We start from the raw sequence: 20,776 nt of genomic DNA on the forward strand, positions 1-20,776 counted from the left end.
AAATAGCTGGGCTTTGTGGAGGGCACCTGTAGTCCCAGCTACTTGGGAGTCTGATGCAAGAGAATTGCTTAAGCCCAAGAGTTTGAGGTTGCAGTGAACTGTGACTCTACGGCACTCTATGGAGGGCAAGAAAGTGAAACTCACTTTATCTCAAAAAAAAAAAATGTAATATAAAGCTTTCTAGATTTATAAGAGAAAACTGAATTAGTGTTGTATATAGTTCATAGTGTCCATATGATGAAAACAAAGCATCTGCTAGGAAAAAGCACAACTCCTGCTAATGTTAGGACCAATAGGAAATTTTCCTCGATAGTGTTTTGAAGACACTATGTAATGTAGTGTAAAAAGTATTTTTTTTTCCAGACAAGAGTGTCAAGCTGTTGCCCTGGGTAAAGTGCTGTGGCAGTGTAGCTCATAGCAACCTCAAACTCTTGGGCTCAAGCGATTGTCTTGCCTCAGCCTCCAAGTAGCTGTGACCACAGGCACCTGCCACAATGCCTGGCTATTTTTTTATTGTAGTTATCATTATTTGGCAGATCCAGGCCAGGTTCAAACTCACCAGCCCCAGTATATGTTGCTGGTGCCCTTGACACTGAGCTACCAGCGCTGAGCCTGTAAAAAACATTTTAAATCGAGCTACGACAATAAATATATTTTTCATAGCTTTCATTAAAATGTCTAGTGAAATCTCATCTATGATTAATTTCAGTGAAAGCAGCTATAAGGTGAACCAATATTGATATATCCTAAGAACTTCACCCCCTGCTGTGCGGTTTCCTCAGTAGAATTCATTAGAAATAGTCTCATCTTTTAAAAATATATGCATCATTACGTAAACATAACAAGTTCTCATTTATTCATCCTTTCTCTCCTCCCAAGTTCTGTTATGCCTTATTCCTCCAACCCTCTCTTGCAAATTAGTTAATATAATACATGAAAAAGAAAAATTTTCTTATAGCTCTTCCTGTTGGCCAAGATTTTGTTGAATTTTGTTTTCTAAGGCTTCCACCTAAAAAACAACAGTCTTTATTATAATATAAAAATATTGTATTAAATAGTTAAAATGACCATAATCTTCTATTCTTTTAAGAGATTCCGATATTAGTTCTCTCCATTTCTCTCTAAAGAATCTAAATTTTAGGCTCTGCGCCTATGGCTCAAGCGGCTAAGGCTCCAGCCACATATACCAGAGCTGGTGGGTTCGAATCTAGCCCTCAGTAGAGTGCCATGGCATTATAGCTCATAGCAACCTCAAACTCTTGGGTTTAAGCGATTTTCTTTCCTCAGCCTTCCAAGCAGCTGGGACTGCAGGCACCTGCCACAAAATCTGGCTGGTTTTTTTTTTTTTTTTTGCAGTTTTTGTCTGGGGCTGGGTTTGAACCTGCCACTTCCGATGTATGGGGTGGCGCCCTACTCCTTTGAGCTATAGGCACCGCCCCTTGGCTGTTTTTTTGTTGTAGTTGGCATTGTTGTTTGGTAGGCCTGGGCTGGATTCCAACCTGCCAGCCTTGGAGTATCTGGCCAGTGCCTTAACTGCTGAGCTATGAGCACCAAGCCAATATATTACCTTACTTTGATTTCAAAATATTTTACATCTATGAGTGATAATAGTGTATAGTGTGTGTACGTGCTTTTTTCCCTTTGGAATTTATCAAGTTTTGTTATCAAGATAATGCTTGTCTCATAAAATGAGTTACTCTCATCGGTTCTGTATAAAATTGGTATTATTTTATCCTTAAATGTTTTTAGAATTTGTCAATAAGGCCATCTATTACTTGGGTTTTTATGTATTGGAGGATTTTTGACTACAAATTCAATTTCTTTAATAAATAGTGTCTAGTCAGTTATTTATGTCTTCTTGATTAAGCTTTGTAGTTATGTCTTTTAGGAATTTGTTCATTTCCTGTAAATTTATGAATTTTTTTTTGCACGAGGTTTTTCAGAATTTCCCTCTATTATTCTTCTAATATTTGTAGAATCTGTAGTGATGTCACTGCTCTCATTCCTTTTATTGGTAATTTGTAAATTTTCCTCTCTTTACTTAATCTATCCATCTACAGATTTAGCAAAAAAAATTTTTTTTTGAGATAAAGTCTTATTTTGCTGCTCTTGGTAGAGTACTATGGCATCATAGCTCACAGCAACCTCCGACTCTTGGGTTTGAGCAATCCCCTTGCCTCAGCCTTGTGAGTAGCTGGGACTATAGATACCTATCACTGTGCCTAGCTAGTTTTGGTATTTTTAGTAGAGACAGGGTCTTGCTTTGCTCAGGCTGATCTTGAACTCCTAAGCTCAAGCAATCCTCTCAAAAAGTGCTAGGATTATAGGCATGAACCACCGTGCCTTGGGAGATGGGGGTCTCTCTACCTTCGAGTCCAGGGTGGACCTGAACTCCTAACCTCAAGTGATCCTCCTCCCTCAGCCTCACAATTAACTGGGACTATAGCCTAGGCCATTGCACCCAGCTTGGTTTATCAGTGTTATTAATCTTTCCCCAAGCCCGCTTCTGATTTTATTGATTTTTCTGTATTTTTATCAGCTTAATGGAATTTTTTAAAAATTCATTTTCTTCATTCTGATTGCTCAGGCTTACTTTGCCCTTCTTTTCCTGATTTTTCAAGGCACAAGTTTTCACTAAAATAACATTTTTCCAAAAATAGGCATTTAATTATGTTTCATTCAAAGTACTTTTCTATATCCCACAAATTTTGACATTTATGTTTTCATTTTCATTTAATTTCTGATTTTACTTGCAATTTTCATTTGATCATGGTGTATTTTTGCTTTATTAAAAATTATATTGGCTCGGTGCCTGTAGCTCAGTGGCTAGAGTTCCGGCCACATACACCAAGGCTGGAGAGTTCAAACCCAGCCCGGGCCTGCCAAACAACAATGGCAACTACAACAAAAAAATAGATGGGCGTTGTGGTAGGCATCTGTAAAGTCCCAGCTACTTGGGAGGCTGAGGCAAGAATATTGCTTAAGCCCAAGAGTTTGAGCTTGCTGTTAGCTGTGACACCATGGTACTCTACCCAGGGCGACATAGTGAGACTCTGTCTCAAAAAAAAAAAAAAAGAAGTATGCTGATTCCAAATGTTTAAGAATTTCCTAGAAATCTATTTTATTGATTTCTAGTTCAGTTCTTTTTTGCTCAGTAACATACTTTGTGTGGTTTCTGGGTTTTTGTTGTTACATGAAGATTTAGTTGATGGCCCAATATATAGTCTGCCTTAGTGAATGACTATTCCATGCGCACTTGAAAAGACTACACACACACACACACACACACTTTTTTGAGACAGAGTCTTATTATGTTGCCCTCAGTAGAGTGCTCTGTTGTTACACAGCTCACAGCAACCTCAAACTCTCGGGGTTAAATAATTCTTTTGCCTCAGCCTCCCAAGTAGCTGGAACTATAGGCGCCTACCACAAAGCCTCACTATTTTTTGGTTGCAGTTGTCATTGTTGTTTAGCAGGCCTGGGCTGGGCTCAAACCTCCAGCCTCTGTGCATGTGGCCGGTGCCCTACTGAGCGAACTATGGGTGCCAAGCAAGAGACTATATATTTTGATGTTATTGGGTAGGGTTTCATATAATTGTGACTTAGGTCAAACTGATCCACACTGTTCTAGTTTCCTGTATTTTTACTCATTTTCTGTGTCTTGTCCTAAAAATTACTAAGAAATGAGTACTAATGTCTTTATGATAGTATGTTTGTGGATTTGTTCAATTCTTCTATTATTCCTGTAATTTTTTGTGTTATGTATGTGGAAGCTCTGTTATAGGTGTATATGCAATTAGTAATTTAGTGTGTTGTTGGTGAATTGAGCCTATTATTATCATTTAATGTCCTTCTTTATCTCTTACTCTGAAGCATTCTGTAATTTTCCTTGCGTGGACATCTATTTTTTCTGAGATTACTAGCCATTCCATTTGTGGTTAGGTTTTTGTTAGCCTGGTATATACATGTATGTAATTTCATACTTTTACTTTTAACTTACTTTTGTTTTTATATTTAAAGTAGGCTTTTGGTTGAAAGAATATATTTAGGTATGGCTTATTTTAAACCTGGCAGTCTGTTTTAGTGGCTGCATTTGGATCATTCACATTTAAAGCAATTATTGACATGATTAGATTAGAATCTTGCTGGCTCTTGTTTGTTCCACTTGTTTCTTTTTTTTCTACCTTTTCTTGGGTTAGTTGAGTATGTTTTATGATTTTATTTCATCTTCCCTGTTGGCTTATTATTTATAACTTTTCATTCATTTCTTCTTGTGTGGTTGCCCTAGCTAGTTGTAATACACATTTTGATTAATTACAGTGCACCTTCAAATAATATATCACTTCTTGTTAGTGTAAAGAGGCTTAGTACCATACGCTTCCAATTTTTCCTTGCTATATTTTATGATGTTGTGTTATACATTTTACTATAACCCTACAATGCATTGCTATAATTTTTGCCTGAGACAGTTATCTTTTGTAATGATCAAAAATGTGAATAAAGTTATTTTTCTTTAGTTTTATTTTAACCATTTCTGGAAATCCTTGCTTCTTTATATATGTCCACATTTCTCCCTTGTGTCATATTTTTTCCTGATTCTGCTGACAATGGCTTTGCCTTTCTTTGCCTGAAAAAGTCTTTTGTTATTATTTTGACTTTTTTTTTTCTTGAGACAGAGACTCACTTTCTCGGCCTGAGTAGAGTGCTGTGGTGTCATAGCTCACAATAACCTCAAACTCTTGGGCTCGAGTGATTTCTCTTGCCTTAGCCTCCCAGTAGCTGGGAGTACAGTTGCCCACCACAACCCCTGGCTATTTTTTTGGAGTTGGGTCCTCGCTCTTGCTCAGGCTGGTGTAGAACTCCTGAACTCAAGCAATCTATCCACCTTGGCCTCCCCAGAGTGCTAGGATTACAGGCATGAGTCACTGTATCTGGCAAGATTTTTCTTATTTTAAAGCAGGAAGCAGCAGCAAGAATCAGCTAGCACATAGAGACACTCATGCATGTGCACAGTCTTATTTGTTTTAATAGTTTTATGACAAAAGTTTCAGAGCAAAGAAGCTTTGTATATGATGTAAAAACTAGTGTTTAATTGGGAAATACTTTGGTTTGTATTAGTATGTGTTAATAATATTGATTGGTAATATGCGGTTATATATTAATATTTAGTAATATTAGTACATCATGTCATTGTGACTTGAAAAATAATAAATATTGAAATCTTTCTGCCTAAAAGTATTTGTTTTGCTAAGCAATATTACTTTTGTCAATCCTTATTAAAGGATTTGGGGTCCTTGAATGTGACAGTAGAGTATACTTTTCTACTTGCTAAAATTACTTGGAAGCCTTCGAAGCATACTTTTAAGTATACTTAAAAATGAAGTCAGCTATACATTTTTTGAACAGGTAGTTTGCTGAAAGCATACAGTAGGGAGTGGCAGAAATAATCTAGACTTCTATGACTCCTACTCATTCATTATACCACATTATGTGACTGCTCACTTTTAGTGCTACATTTCAGATATATACCTTAAAACAGGTATTTGTAAATGACTTTGGAATAGAAATTGATCAGTTTTACATAAGTGGTTGCATATTCTGTTAAAAATGATGTTGGTTGGCATCTATGTATTTCTTCTGTCTATTTCTTAGCAAAACAAATACTTTTAGGTAGAAAGACTTCAGTATTTATTATTTTTCAGATGTCACAATGAGATGATATACTACCATTACTGCATATTTGTCTGTTTAATGTTAAATCATACCAAAATGTGCTCTGGAGTGTTGTTTTGAATTCTGTGCTCTCAGAATGTAGATTTGAATTCTAAGTTTGTAGTAACGTCTTTTTTGAGGTATCATTTTTAGTTGTCGATTGTGATTTTTAAAGTGTAATCTAGGGCTTCTAAATACTGTGCTTCTGTGAGAACAGTCTTTGGAATTAGAACACTAGGTTAATAAATAAATTTTCTATAGTAATAAAGCAAATGTGAAGTCAGCAGACAATGCTTTCCTTTATATGGAGCAATTTATTTTTATTACATATTTCTGTTCTGTCTTATAAATCTGATTATTTGTAATCAAGTGACTTTTTAAGATTGTGTCAAAGAAAGGAATGTCTAAAAATTCCCCGTATTTCATTGCTTGCTAGGTCTTGTCTTTTTGGTTTTGTTTCTCTGAAACCAGATGCCATTAATTTGAGAAGTTTGTCTCAGAGCTGTGCATTTGTGATCATAAAGTTCTGTGTTCATGTAAAATCTAGGTTCGTCTGTGGTGAACATCAGTGGAGTATAATTCACATGCTGAGATTTTGAGTCAGCATTATTGTTTAGTTACTCTGCCTTTCCTTCATTTATAGCTTTAATACAAGTTCAGAAACATTTATTTAATGAACTTTCATGGACAGAGGACTTTTAGGACTTTTACTCTCTAGTTATTAGAATGTGGCAATGGTGAAACCTTGTGAGACCAATAGAAATGTGATCATTTAGGAATGTTTGTAAAGTGCAAACTTGCACCTGGCATGGTAATTAATAATTTGAGCATTTATGAAAGGAGTGATGAACAGAGGAAAAGTGCTCTGGGGCACCTTGGGAACACTCTTACTATGTGCTTACTGGGAGCTTTCCATTTCTCACTTAGCAGATAAGGAATTTTTCAGTGCTTTATGCATTCTCTCAAAATTTTTAATTTTTTATCACTAAAAAGCAAACTTGTTTTTCCTTTTAATAGAGGAGAAGATGTTGAAAAAAAGTGGCAGGTTCCTATAATGCCAGATTTTAAGTTGGAAACAAAGTAACAGATGTAGAAAGCATACAATTAGAAGGCTCAATAGAGATTGCTTCTTTCCTTCTTCCTTCATTTCATCTTTCCTATCTTCTTTTCTTCCTTCTCTCATTCCCTCCTCCCACATGGCATTGATAAGATAGTCAGAAAGTTTGTTTTTATTTTGGCTTCTTCAAGGACATTGAGACACTAGAAGACCAAAAATTGACCAGTGTTTTGGATGTACACTCAAAGGATCACTTGGAGGTATTTTGGGATTTGTGTTAAATTGGTAATGTGGTAACTAAATGAATGAATGGTTTCCTTGTGAGGAGTAACTCTTCCTTCATATCTTTTCTTTAGAAATTTCCCCGGGAACATTAATTTCTGATGAGGCACACTTTTGAAGGTTTAATATTTTACCTTCATGGTGAAATGAAATAATATGTATGTAAGACATTATTATGAAGGAGATAAATAGGAACAATAGGAACTCTTGTGACTCTTGATTTAGAGATTCTAAGTTCCTCATAGTGGTTAGATTTGGGGAAAGGTACATTTTGCTGTCATTAGTTCATTTAATTATTATCTTTTATCTTTTTTTTGCAGTTTTTGGTTGGGGCCGGGTTTGAACCCACCACCTCCAGTATATGGGGCTGGCACTCTACTCCTTTGAGCCATAGGTGCTGCCCTAATTATTATCTTTTCTTAGCAAGACCTAGTAATTGCTAAGTGTATTGTTATAAGCAAGATAAAGATACACTGTCCTGTCCTCATGGAGCTCATATTCTACCAAGGGAGACAAATATTAAATAATCAATTATACAATGAATAGTCTAGATATGGTTGTAGCAAGATAAACAGGGCGTGTTTTGAAAGTCCTTAATTGGAGAATCTGACTCAGTCTGGGTATCAGGAATGGTTTCCTTGAGGAATAGACGTTGGAGATACCTTATCTTTTTTTTTTTTTTAAGACAGAGTCTCACTATGTCACCCTGGGTAGAGTGCCATGGCGTCACAGCTCACAGAAACCTAAACACTCGGGCTTACGCAATTCTCTTTCCTCTGCCTCCCAGGTACCTGGGACTACAGGCACCTGCCATAATGCCTGGGTCTTTGTGGAGATGATGTCTCTCTCTGACTCAGGCTGGTCTTGAACCTTTGAGCTCAGATAATCTACCCGCCTCAGCCTCCCAAGTGCTGAGATTACAAGCATGATCCACGGCTTCTGGCCTGGAGTTATCTTGCCATTATGATAAATGTGATCAAGGAATTCATTTTTTTTTTTGAGACAGAGCCTCAAGCTATCCTCCTAGGTAGAGTGCCATGGCATCATGCTCACAGCAACCTCCAACTCGTGGGCTCAAGCGAGTCTCCTGCCTCAGCCTCCCAAGTAGCTGGGACTACAGGCACTCGCCACAACGCCCGACCATTTTTTGGTCGCAGCCATCATTGTTGTTTGGCGGGCCCGGGCTGGGGATTCGAACCTGCCACCTTAGGTGTATGTGACTGGCGCCTTAGCCGCTTGAGCCACAGGCGCCGAGCCAAGGAATTCATTTTCAATACATATTTAAGCAAATACCTAAAAACAAATTATTTAATATTTAATAAAAACATGGTAACAAATTTATACTCTTTTTTTATTCTTAGTGTTTCATTTGGTTAATTCAATTGAAACTCTCAGTTTCCTTCATTTTACTAATAATACTGGCTTCTACATTTTTTAGATGTTTTAGATACCTGTGTGGATAGTCTAAGACTCCATAAACTCAACCCAGTTTTTATGTTTGATAAATAATGAAAGTCTCCAAAGTATAGTAGATTTGCAAAGTATTTGTTTAAATGCATTGAATTTGTATGTTATTCTATTGGTAGTTCCTTAAACAAATAAACCAAAGCATTTCTATTGTCTATCTTTACAGATAGACTAGGAGCTTCTCAAGAACAAAGGCCTTATCTTCAAAACATTGCAGGATGTGAGACACATAGTAAGTGCTAAGTAAATAATAAGCAAATTAATTATGAATAAACTATAAATCAGGAGGAAGCAACCTGATGACTGAACTTTTTTCTTTTAAGCCATTTTTTTTTTTTTTTATTTTTAGTATAGTGGTTCAGAGAAGGTAGCCTTTGTTATCCCACGGCCAGGTTTTGAAAACCACTTTCTTAATGGTATTCCTACATAAATTATTAACTTCTCTAAATGTCCTTTTCCTCATCCTTGAAGTGAGATTTCATGTATATCTGAAATATTTCATGTGTATAGTAAGTGTTCTATAGATGGTAGCTAATGTGTTAAACTGTTAATCTGTTTGTGTTATATCAGTGATTTTTTTTTTTTTGAGTAGAGACCTATAATGCCACAAAACATTGGCATATATGAAAGCAGATAATTAACCCTTTCCACAATTATACCAAGTTAGAAAGTGAAAAACTTACACCCAGTAGGCTTTTGCTTATTGAAACTAAACTTCATACACTGCTAGTCTTTGCTAATGAAGTAGATAATTATGATTTTTTTTTTTTTTGAGACAAACTCTTAGTATGTCACTCTTGGTAGAGTGCCTTGGGGTCACAACTCACAGCAAACTCAAATGCTTGGGCTTAAGCAATTCTCTTGCCTCAGACTTCCAAGTAGTTGGGACTACAGGTGCCTGCTACAAAGCCTGGCTATTTTCTTGTTATTGTTGTCACTTGTTTTAGCAGGCCCTGGCCGGCCTTGAACTTACCGGCCCTGGTGCTGGTGCCCCAACCACTGAGCCACGGGGCACCTAGCTGATAATTACAATTCTTATTACAATAGATACATTTCCCTCCTGTATGTTAGTTTTGATTAATTTTTTTTTCTTTTTTAGAAACAAGAGTCTTGCTATATTGCCTAGGCTGGACTGAAATCCTGGCCTCAAGCAATCTTCCCACCTCAGCCTTTGAATATCTGGGACTACAGGTATAGGGCACCATGGATGACCCAAATAGTTTTTATGAATAAATTTTTGCACAATTTTAAAAAACAAATAATCTCCCAATGTATCTTTTATGGAGATTAGGACATTTAATATATGGTGTATGTTTGAATTGATATGTGGGTGTAGCCATTTTAAATGTACATATTGATATGTGTGGATGGAAGGAATAGATAATCTTATTTCTAATTTTTTAGCTTCTTTGAGTAAAGTTAGTTATTTTAAATTCTTCACCCTTACTCTTTTAGCCGTGTAGTGAAAAATACCACCACTCTTTCCTTTGTCTTTTCATTACATAAATATTGGCATTTTTTGAGGCTCTTTATTAAAATAAAGAATGTAAGGAAACTCACTGACTACAAAAAAAATTTGAAAGTTTCAAATTTGACTTTAAAAATTCTTCTGATTTTATTTACAAAGTTATGATTTGCTGTCAAAAATAAAATAATATAAACAAACCCCGTAATAAACCCCATAATAATATAAATAAACCCCAAAATAACATAAACAAACCCCCAAACAAAGCAAAGCAAAAAAAACCTCCAGCAAGCAAATAAAAAGCCTGTATGGATTTATTATTCTACATTTTAGAAAATGCACTCTGAGTTTCGTTGAAAGGAAAATATCTACTAAAAAAAAATTCATGAATCAGTGTAAACTTTATTTATTGGTTGCAGCCAAGAGCTTTATAGAACAGAATTTAAAATGTGTGTATATATATATATATATATGTGTATATATATATTATTATTATTTTTTTAAGAGACAGTCATACTTTGTTGCCTTCGGTAGAGTACTGTGACATCACAGCTCACAGTAACCTCCAACTCCTGGGCGTAAGGCGATTCTTTTGCCTCAGCCTCCTGAGTAGCTGGAACTGCAGGTGCCCACCACAACACCTGCCTATTTTTTTGTTGCAGTTTGGCCAGGGCTGGGTTTGAACCTGCCACCCTTGGTATGGGGCTGGCGCCCTACTCACTGAGCCACAGGCGCCGCCCTAAAATATATTTATAGTAATAATAAAAGTTGTCATCTTCCCATTTGGAAAAAATATATAGTCTAAGAATATAAGAAGTCTGATTAAAAATATGGGGCTAGGGCAATGCCTGTGGCTCAAAGGAGTAGGGTGCCTTCCCCATATGCTGGTAGTGGTGGGTTCAAACCCAGCCCTGGCCAAAAACTGCAAAAAAAAAAAAAAAAAAAGAAAAGAAAAAATATGGGACTATATGACCTCCTTAAAAACTTTCAAACATATGAAATATTTGCATTGATTTATTGGATTTACATGCTATTTGAGAACATTTAATAGGGTGGAATTCAGCATGCAGAGGGGACTCCTAGGGGACCATTTACATCAGTTTGCCTTCAAAATAGAAAATAGCAGTTTTATGTAAGTCAACTCAACTTAACCATCTATACTGTAAGAATATAATTTGGCAAATGGAATTTATATAATTGTAAAATTTGCATATCTTCTCAAATGAGTGTATTTTTTCATTTGCTCCTAGGATATCACTGAGAATTAGGAATCAGGCATTTTCCACTTTTTTTTTTTTTTTTTTTTTTGAGGCAGAGCCTCAAGCTGTCCCCCTGGGTAGAGTGCCGTGGCATTACAGCTCACAGCAACCTCCAACTCCTGGGCTCAAGCGAGTCTCCTGCCTCCGCCTCCCAAGTAGCTGGGACCACAGGCGCCCACGACAACGCCCGGATATTTTTTGGTTGCAGCCGTCATTGTTGTTTGGCGGGTCCGGGCTGGGGATTCAAACCTGCCACCTTAGGTGTACTGGCTGGCGCCTTAGCCGGTTGAGCTATAGGCGCCGAGCCCAGGCATTTTCCACTTTAACAGTTGTTTCATGCCCACGTTAATCATCAGTGATTTGCTATCAGAATGTGGATCTCCTTGCGCTTTTATTTTTCTATATATTATTTTTACCAGGTTGTTTTACTGTTTCCTTAATATAAAGTGACACTTTAGAAATTTTAAGTCCCTGGGCAATGCCTGTGTCTCAGTGAGTAGGGCGTAGGTCCCATATGCCGAGGGTGGCAGGTTTGAACCCGGGCCCAGCCAAACTGCAACAAAAAAATAGCTGGGCTTTGTGGCGGGCACCTACATCCCAGCTACTCTGGAGACTGAGGCAAGAGAATTGTCGAAGCCCAAGAGCTGGAGGTTGCTGTGAGCTGTGAGCTACAGCACCCTACCAAGGGCGACAAAGTGAGACTCTGTTTTTAAAAAGAAAATAAAAAATAAAGTAAAAAAAGAAATCTTAAGTCCATAATTCTCACGATAATTTTCTAAGTGTAGTAGTACAGTGTACACTGAAAAAGCGGACTTAGAAATAAAATTGCCATCTTTAAAAAAAAAAACAGAAAATTGCCCAAGCAAAATTGCTAATATGAATTTTTGGACACAGTTTTTCTTTTTATATATTATAGTTCTGTGTTTGGTCTTTAGCTTAGCAAAATTAGGCCATCGTGATAAAAATCCATCTTCCTTAGAATTTGCTTTCTAACCTGTGAGCAGTGGCTCGTGTTTTTCCACTTTGACAGCCCAGCTTGGGTGTTCTATGGAAAATGGGTAAGAGTCTTATTATGTTTATTTTAAACATTCAGATTACTGAATGTAAACTGAATGTAAACTCCTTTAAAAAGATAACTTTTTTTTGAATAGAGGTTTAGAAAAATGTCTAAGAAACTGAAATTTTTATTGGACTAAAATAATTTTTGAAGCTGTTATAATCACAAGGACCACTAAAATACCACAGCTGCCTTTTAAAAACACTAGAAAGTATTCCTGAAATTGTGAACTGCTCACTGCCATCTTTAGAGCAGTCTGATTTAGAAAAACTCAGGATGATCATAGAGGAAGTAATTGTTCCAAGTTGGAGATCTGAGTGTGCCTGAGTTATGATGTGCCATTGTGATTGGACGGGAAGTAAACATAATTTATTTATTGGCACTGTGATTGGTTCAAATCATTTTCTTTCCATGGTATTTTAAAATAACCGAATCTGGAGCCTTTCCTTGTTTTTATTATCTTGAACAGTGTGTTTGAGCTATGTGCTAGTACTAAAAGTACTAAGATTAGCGCAGAGACAGTTTGTGAAATTTAAGGACGGTGACAAAAGCCTACAGCGGAGCGTTTGGCGTTCTTAGAGCAAAGCAGTGGTGAGGTGTAAATCTCCGAATAGGTTAAACGTGTAACTAGTGTCACCACAAATGGGAAGAATGAAAAGATGGCAGCTTTTTCTTCATTTTCATTTAAAGCCGGACTGTTAATTTTCAATACGTTGCCGCTCTGCTGTGCTGCTGATACTGCAGGACTGCTAATTCAAGCTAACTCCGACGGCCGGTGCTCTGTTTTCTGAAAAACAGCGCTCTGGAGATGAGGTTCTTAATCCGGAGTTTATTTTATGAACCAGAATGCAACCAGTACACTTCAGTTTCGCCAACCTCTGGGTAGCGACAAATAGAAAGGGACCCCAAATGCTTTTAATCGGCGTTGCTGAAGGAGATTCCCTGCGCCTATATTCCTTCAGTGGTCTCGGAGCTGCCGCCGCCCTCGGAGCTTGGCTGGTCCTTCAGCCGCCGCCGCGTCGGGCACTACTTTCCGTCTGCGGTGGTTCCGCCGACCCTCCCGGCGCTCCCTCCCCCCACCCGCGCCGGCGGAAGGAGACGCGCTGCGCGCTCGCTGCCGCGCCAGTGGGTGAGGAGGCGGAGTAGTACTGGCCGCGGCGCTGTGGCGGCGGTGGTCGGGGCTGCCTCAGGCCCTCCGACGGCCGTGTAGTGATTTGTGTCAGTTTTTTTTTTTCCTTTTTTTTTTCCTTTATTCTTTTGGCAGAGCTGTAGCCCAAGGCTGCGAATCTGGGAGTTCAGGAAAGTGTTCGAGACAGAGAGGGAAGAGGTCGCTGTGTCCTGCTGTGCTGAGCGGCCGGTGCGCCGCCGAGTCTGCGCTCGCTCGCGGGGGCGCCGCCGTCTCTCGGTCCGCTCTCCTCAGCATGGGCGGCCGGTAGGAGGGGGGCGTCTCACTGGTTCCTTCGCAGTGGAGGCGGCAGCGACCGTCTTGGTAGCGACGGCTATGGCGGTAGAGACGCGGCCGGAGCTGGTGGGGAAGCGGTTCTTGTGTGTGGCGGTCGGCGAGGAGGCGCGTCCGGAGCGTGGGGAGAGCGGACGCAGCCGGCGGAATTGGCGAGCGGGGGTCATCCGAGCCGTGTCACATAGGGACAGCCGCAATCCAGACCTAGCGGTAAGACAGCGAGCGCCTTCCTTTCTCATTGCCTGCTCCCGCACCCCGGTCTGTCGCGACCGCGCTTTGCCAGGGCACCTCTGGCACCTAGCTCAGCCCGGCTAACTGGCGGTCACGCCCCTCTGCCGAGCCCGCGGCCGGTTTACCCACATCCCTTGCCCGGCTGCTGCCTCCCTCCCGGTGGCTGAGGTGGTGTCGGAGCAAGATTTCTCCGACGGCCACGGCGCCCACCCTGACCCCTGTCGGGGAGGATTCGACCGCGGCTCCCCCCTGTGGCGCCTGGACGGCGGGGATCTCACGCAAAGGTGGAGCTGGAGGCTGGGGCCGCGGGCAGGTGGGGTAGGGGGCGGGCCGCTTGCGGGAGTGCGTGGCCTGCTTCACAGGCATTTCTTTCCTTGCAAAAGTCTTAGAAGTACGGGGGCTTTGAGACTTAAAACTTAAGTTGTGAGGTTGCCAAAGGAGTGGGAGAAAAGGATTCTGGTTTTCCAGGCAGTCCTGAGGTTCATTTGTGTTTTAGAGGCAGAGGCCCTGACGGTATTGGTTCCCTGATTCAACTTGCACTTAGTAGATGCTTGGCTTTCTAATCAGAAACGCTGGAAATGAAAATTTTTGGCATGGAGGGAATAGAAATTAATCTTTTTCTCCCTTTCTTTCTTTGCCATAGTGTACTTTTTTGTTAGAAACAGATGGCACTTTAGAGTCAAGATGTTCCTGGGTTTTATATGGTTTTAAATACAATAAGAAATAATATTGTAAATTAAAATGTTAAACGCCCTTCAGAATTCGTTGGCTTTCTCTTTGGTTTCTTTTCATTACATATGACACCGCAGTTTTCTTTTAGTAGTGATGTTGTGTGTGTGATTTTGAGATAAGGTATGCCCGTTGTTTTCCAAGCACATTCTCACAGGCAGACAGATTGAAGGTAAGGGGCCGAGTACAGACAAGGTGTTGGTTGGCTAGGCTTCCCAAGGTTGACTTATAAGTAGTCATTTATGAAATTTATTAATAGTGCCCAGTGGCGTTTATTTTTTCACTGAAAATTTTATATTTGGGAATTTTTTCCCTTTTTATGCAAACTTATTCTAAATTCACTGTAATATCTGTACATGTATTTTAACACTTTGTACCTGTCATATTTTAAACCATGTGTTTTCTTTATTGTATGTAGGCAATAATAAGGGATTCATGTGGAGTATATTAATAATGACTTGATCTTGCAGAATAGGATTGTTTTGCTAATAGGTTTGTAATGGAAATAAGTGGAATAGAGGTAAGTTTGTAGATTTTGGTCAGTTACTATTCAAAAATAGAATAATTTTTAGACAATACTGCTGATCTTAGCAGTTTTACAAAATATGGGAAGTTAATTCAGTAACTTTTTGTGTAAAAAGCATGTGCTGAATTTATTTCTCCTTTTACTCTGATGTGAAACTGTGTTGGCTTTTATGTGGAAGCTAGTTGGATTATAGTTTAACATTTTAAAATTATTTTATTGTTTTAAAACAAAAAGTGATATTTTGTGTTTCTACATGTTTTAAGTAGATACATGTAAATTAGGAAATACAGTTTTAAGTTGTAGATATTATTGGTGGCAGTTGAGTTATCAAACTAAAATCTTTTACAGACTTAATTACTTTCTTAGTTGGGAACTTAGATGATAGGAGGAGGGAGTTAACATGTATCCATGTTTGTAAATGCCTGGGTATTAAAAATAAATTAAAAATAACTTAACTGTGGATGGTGGAGATTGACTGGAAAGAATAGGAAGGAGTTTCTTTAGATGATGAAAATGTCTTATATCTTGAATGTTGGTTAAACAGGTGTATATATTTTTGTCAAAATTCCTAGAAGTGGGCTGGATGCAGTGGCTCATGCCTGTAATCCCCGCAATTTGTGAGCCAGTGGTGGGAGAATTGCTTGAATCTTGAGTTCCAGACCAGCCTGACCCAGAGGGAGACCCTAACTGTATAAGAAATAGGAAAATTAGCTGGGCATGGTGGTGTATGCCTGTAGTCCCAGCTACTCAGGAAACTAAGGTAGGAGGATCCCTTGAGCCCAGGAGTTTTAGGTTGCAGTAAGCTACCATGATGTCAGTACACTCTAGCCAGGGTAACATAGTGAGACCATATCTCAGACCCCCCCCCCAAGAAAAAATTGAAGTGTACCCTTAATATTTCTGCATTTCACTATACAAAGTTTAACTTAAAAAAGAAAAATGCATGTTGAACTACGAATGTGTAAACATATGACAGATTTTCCTTTATCTAATAGTCTTTTTTTAAAAAATTTTTTTGTTGTTGCACTTTGGCCAGGGCTGGGTTTGAACTCACCACCCATGGTATATGGGGCTGACACCCTACTCACTGAGCTACAGGCACGACCCTATCTAATAGTCTTTATCTGAAAAATGAATGTTATTACTTACAGTGTAATTATAGATTTTTTAAAGCCTAGAATCTATAACTTTTGAATTGTTTCAGACTTTCTTACATCCATATTCTTACATGAAACTTAAGACAGTTTAGCATTGACATAATGTACTCCTGTTAGACTTTTGTTACTGAAGAGTAAATTTTAAAGTGTTTGATCAGTTATATGAGAAATTTTGATAAATAGGGTTTTTAAAAAATGTTACAAAATATATAATTAAAAATTTGTAAATACATTAGAAATCTTGGCTGTACATGTAAGTAGTTCATGATTTGGAAGGATAACTATCAAAACTTGAAAGTAGTTGAGGCAATATCTTTGTCTTAAAGATAATTATTTGAATTTCCTGTCACTGCTTTAATTAGCATAACCTTGATGGCTTAAACTATGCAAAATTATGATTATTGCAGTTTTGGAAATCTGATATGGGTTTTACTGGGCTAAACTCAAGGTGTGGCAAGACTATGTTTTAGACTAGATAGATCCATTTTCTTTCCTTTTCTCTTCCTTGACTCATGGCCCTCTTCTTCCATCTAGCTAGGTGACCTTCTTTCCTGATCATTTCCTTCTGACTGTCCTTCCTTCTTTCACTTTTAAGTGCCTTTGTTACTGTGTTGATAATCATAACTCAGATGATATAGGACAATTTTGCCATCTGAATCTTAATTCCTCTTTGCCGTGTAATGTAAGAGTTATAAACAACTATAATGCCATCTGAATATTAATTCCTCTGCCGTGTAATGTAAGAGTTACAGATACTGAGGATTAGGACATGAATATCTTTGGGCTGACATTCTTTTTTCTTTAATTTTTAATTATGACAGTGTAGTAGTTACGTATATTTTTATAGGATACATGTGATGTTTTGAAACACGCATACAATGTGAATTAATCCAATCTGGGGTAATTAGGGTATCCAACACCCTAGGCATTTATCATTTCTTTGTGTTAGGAACCTTCCGGTTCTACACTTTTAGTTATTTTAAAATAAATGCTAACTTAGTGATGATTATAGTCACTTTGTGGTGCTATCAAGTACTACTCATTCTAAGTATATTCTTACACCCATTAATCATCCTGACTTTATCTCCCCTTCCCCATTGCTCTTCCCAGCCTCTGGTAGCCATCATTCTACTCTCTGTCTCCACGAGATCAATTGTTTTTAATATTTGGCTCCCATATATGTGTGAGAAAATTGGAAATTTATCTTTCTGTGCTTGGGTTATTTTGTTTAACATAATGTTCTTCAGTTCTATCCATATTATAAATAGGACAATTTTATTCTTTTTTGTGGCTGTGTAATTGTCCATTGTATATATGTACCACAATATCTTTATCCATTCATTTGTTGATGGACATTTAAGTTGATTCCAAATTTTGGCTGTTGTAAATAGTGCTACAGTATATGGGAATGCAGATAATCTTTTCAATATGTTGAATTCCCTTCCTTTGGATATATACGTAGCAGTGGAATCACTGGGTCATATATTAGGTCTATTTTTAATTTTCTGAGGAATTTCCATACTGTTCTAAATGTGGTAGCCCGAGTTAAAGGGTTTTCCTATCTTCATATCCTTTCTAGCATTTGTTATTGCTTGTCTTTTTTTCTGTTTTTTTGAGTCAAGAGTCTCAGTCTGTTTCCTAGGCTAGAGTGCCATGTCATCAACCTAGTTCACAACAACCTCAAACCCCTGGATTTTAGTGATCCTTCTGCCTCAGCCTTCCCAGTAGCTGGGACTACAGAAGCCTGCCACAATGCCCTGCTCATTTTTCTATTTGTAGCAGAGATGGGGTCTTGCTTTTGCTCAGGCTGGTCTTGAACTCTTGCGTTCAAGTGATCCTTCCACCTCAGACTCCCAGAGTGCTAGGAATACAGGGACAAGCCACTGTGCCCAGCCTATTGCCTGTCTTTTTGATAAAAAGCTGTTTTAACAGGTGTTGCAGATATCTCATTATAGTTTTGATTTGCATTTCTCTGATGACTAATGATGTTGAAACATTTTCATAATACCTGTTGGCCATTTACATGTCTTGTTTTGAGAAATGCTTATTCAGTTCCTTGGCCCATTTTTTTTTTTGTTAGGTTGATTTTTTTTCTCCTATTGAATTGTTGGAACTTAAGTATTCTAGTTATTAATCTCTCTTCAGAGGAATAATTCGCAAATATTTTCTCCCAGTCTGTGGATTTTCTTTTTGCTGATTATTTCTTTTGCTGTGTGGAAAGGAATTAGGAATTAGGTTATTAGGAATCCATTTGTCCAGTTTTGCTTTGGGGGTATTATTCAAGAAGTCCATGCCCAGACTGGCGCTTGAAGCATTTTCCCAATGTTTTCTTTTAGTGGTTTTATTTTTTTAGGTCATAGATTTAAGTCTGTGAATCCATTTCTATTTGATTTTTTGTATGTGACAGGAAACAGGGGTCTAGTTTCATTTTTCTGAATATGTACATCTAGTTTTCTGGGCTAGCATTATTTTTGCCACACCATGGAAGTGAGCATATTCTTGTATTTTTGTACACTATAAACGTATATCATTTGATACCAATAAATTAAAATTTTATTTTTTCGGGTGGCACCTGTAGCTCAGTGGTTAGGATGCTGGCCGTATACACCCAGGCTGGCCGGTTCAAACCCAGCCTGGGCCAGCTAAACAACAGTGACAACTGCAACAAAAAAAATAGCAGGGCATAGTATTGGGTGCCTGTAGTCCCAGCTACTTGAGAGCTAGGGCAAGAGAATGGCGTAAGCCCAAGAGTTGCTGTGAGCTTGTGACACCATGGCACTCTACCAAGGGCGACAAAGTGAGACTGTATCTCAAAAAATGAAACAAAACAAAAAAAGTTACTTTTTTCATGCCGGGAGTTATAGTGATGGTACTCCCTAATCTCTTAAGTAATAAGTTTAATTACTTAATTACTAGAATGTTTTAGATTATGTTTAAATAATTTTAGCTATTTTTTTGACTTTTAAAAAATATTTTGGCAACCTTTTTGATTATATTGGAATTGTATTAACCAACAAAAAAGTCTTATCTGAACCCTTTTTGTGTAGGAGGGCCATATTGTTGAAGAAGTTGAAATACATGCAGGGTGGTGCCTGTGCTCAAGGAGTAGGGTGTTGGCCCCATATACCGAAGGTGGCAGGTTCAAACCCAGCCCTGGCCAAAAAACTGCCAAAAAAAAAAAAAAAAACAAACATGCAATATGTGCTATGTACATGCTTACTACTTAGCAGTGTTCTTGTCTTGGCATACATTGTTGACATTACTACTGTCCTACTTTTTGAGGAACTTTTCTAGAGAATAGTATTATAGAAGGAAAACTGGCAGTTGAGAAGTACTATGATAATATTCATTTTTTGATATATGTCATGCTCTTTTAAGAACAAAGCGATTTACTCTTTGCTTTTTTACTTAGTGTCTATTATTGAACTCAGTCTCTTATGTGTTTATCCATCCATCCATTCACTACCCACTCACTTGTCTTTCTTTGAAGCTTCATCACTGTTTTTAAGCCAGCCCTGTTTAAAGTGTGAGTATTTAAGAAAATGTGTCTGGATATTTCAATACATAAAAGGAGCAAAAGAGTCATAGTGTGTTTCAAAGACCAAATCCATAAATTTGCTTGCTTTGGGGATAACCTGGGAATTTAGCTTTTAAACTGTTCTGAGCTACATACCAACGGAGAAGTTATTTTGTAAAACTTTTGCGTTTTAAATATAAATAATATTAATATCTAGGAAATTTAAAGTGATTTATGATTAATATATCCAAAGTAAGCTCTTTTTTATTTTTATTTTTTTTAGGCTAAATTTAATGACAGTAACAATGTTTAACATAAGGACTGAGAACAAAAACCTCATAAAGAATGAATAAAGATAAATAGATTTAGAAAAGAAATCAGACAATTGCTGCAACAAAATATTAAGCAATAACAATAGTAATAATGCAAAGAAAGTAACGTTCACATTGACAAATAGAGTATGTGTATTATAGAATACTTTGATCAGTTAACTTCTTCATCTTATTTTGTTTTTTTCCAAAGTCTTAGGAAAACAGACAACTAATGTTTATAAATAAAAGTAAAAGATAATTTCAAGAAAACAGATCATGCCAAATAGACAATAGAAAAAAATACTTCAAAATCATTCTACTTAGCCTGGATACACTTGATATTAAAATTGGAGAAAATATATTATTATAAAGGGGAAATTACAAACGTATTTTACTTGTAAATGGGGATGCAATATGATAAATAACTTATTAACATATTGAATTAAAAATTAATGTTTAATCATCAGAGAAATGCAAATCAAAACTACTCTGAGATATCATCTAACTCCAGTGAGATTAGCCCATATCACAAAATCCCAAAACCAGA

At 37.7% G+C, this 20,776-nt stretch overlaps 1 protein-coding gene across 2 annotated transcripts in view; it reads left to right on the forward strand.

The window, feature by feature from the left end:
• JMJD1C (jumonji domain containing 1C) overlaps nucleotides 1-20,776 on the forward strand; it is a 360,771-nt gene that overhangs the window by 39,176 nt on the left and 300,819 nt on the right. Inside the window, exon 1 of one of the 2 annotated variants that reach the window (XM_003783626.3) lies at nucleotides 13,723-13,968. The exons of the other annotated variant lie outside the window; for it this stretch is intronic. Coding sequence (XP_003783674.1) covers nucleotides 13,801-13,968 — 168 coding nt within the window. The 5' untranslated portion in view covers nucleotides 13,723-13,800. Of the gene's footprint in view, nucleotides 1-13,722; nucleotides 13,969-20,776 lie in introns of those variants that run through there. 2 annotated transcript variants of the gene reach the window in all.

This window comes from Otolemur garnettii, unplaced genomic scaffold (assembly GCF_000181295.1).
Source record: "Otolemur garnettii isolate 467f Iridium unplaced genomic scaffold, OtoGar3 scaffold00008, whole genome shotgun sequence".
Lineage (NCBI taxonomy): Eukaryota > Metazoa > Chordata > Mammalia > Primates > Galagidae > Otolemur > Otolemur garnettii.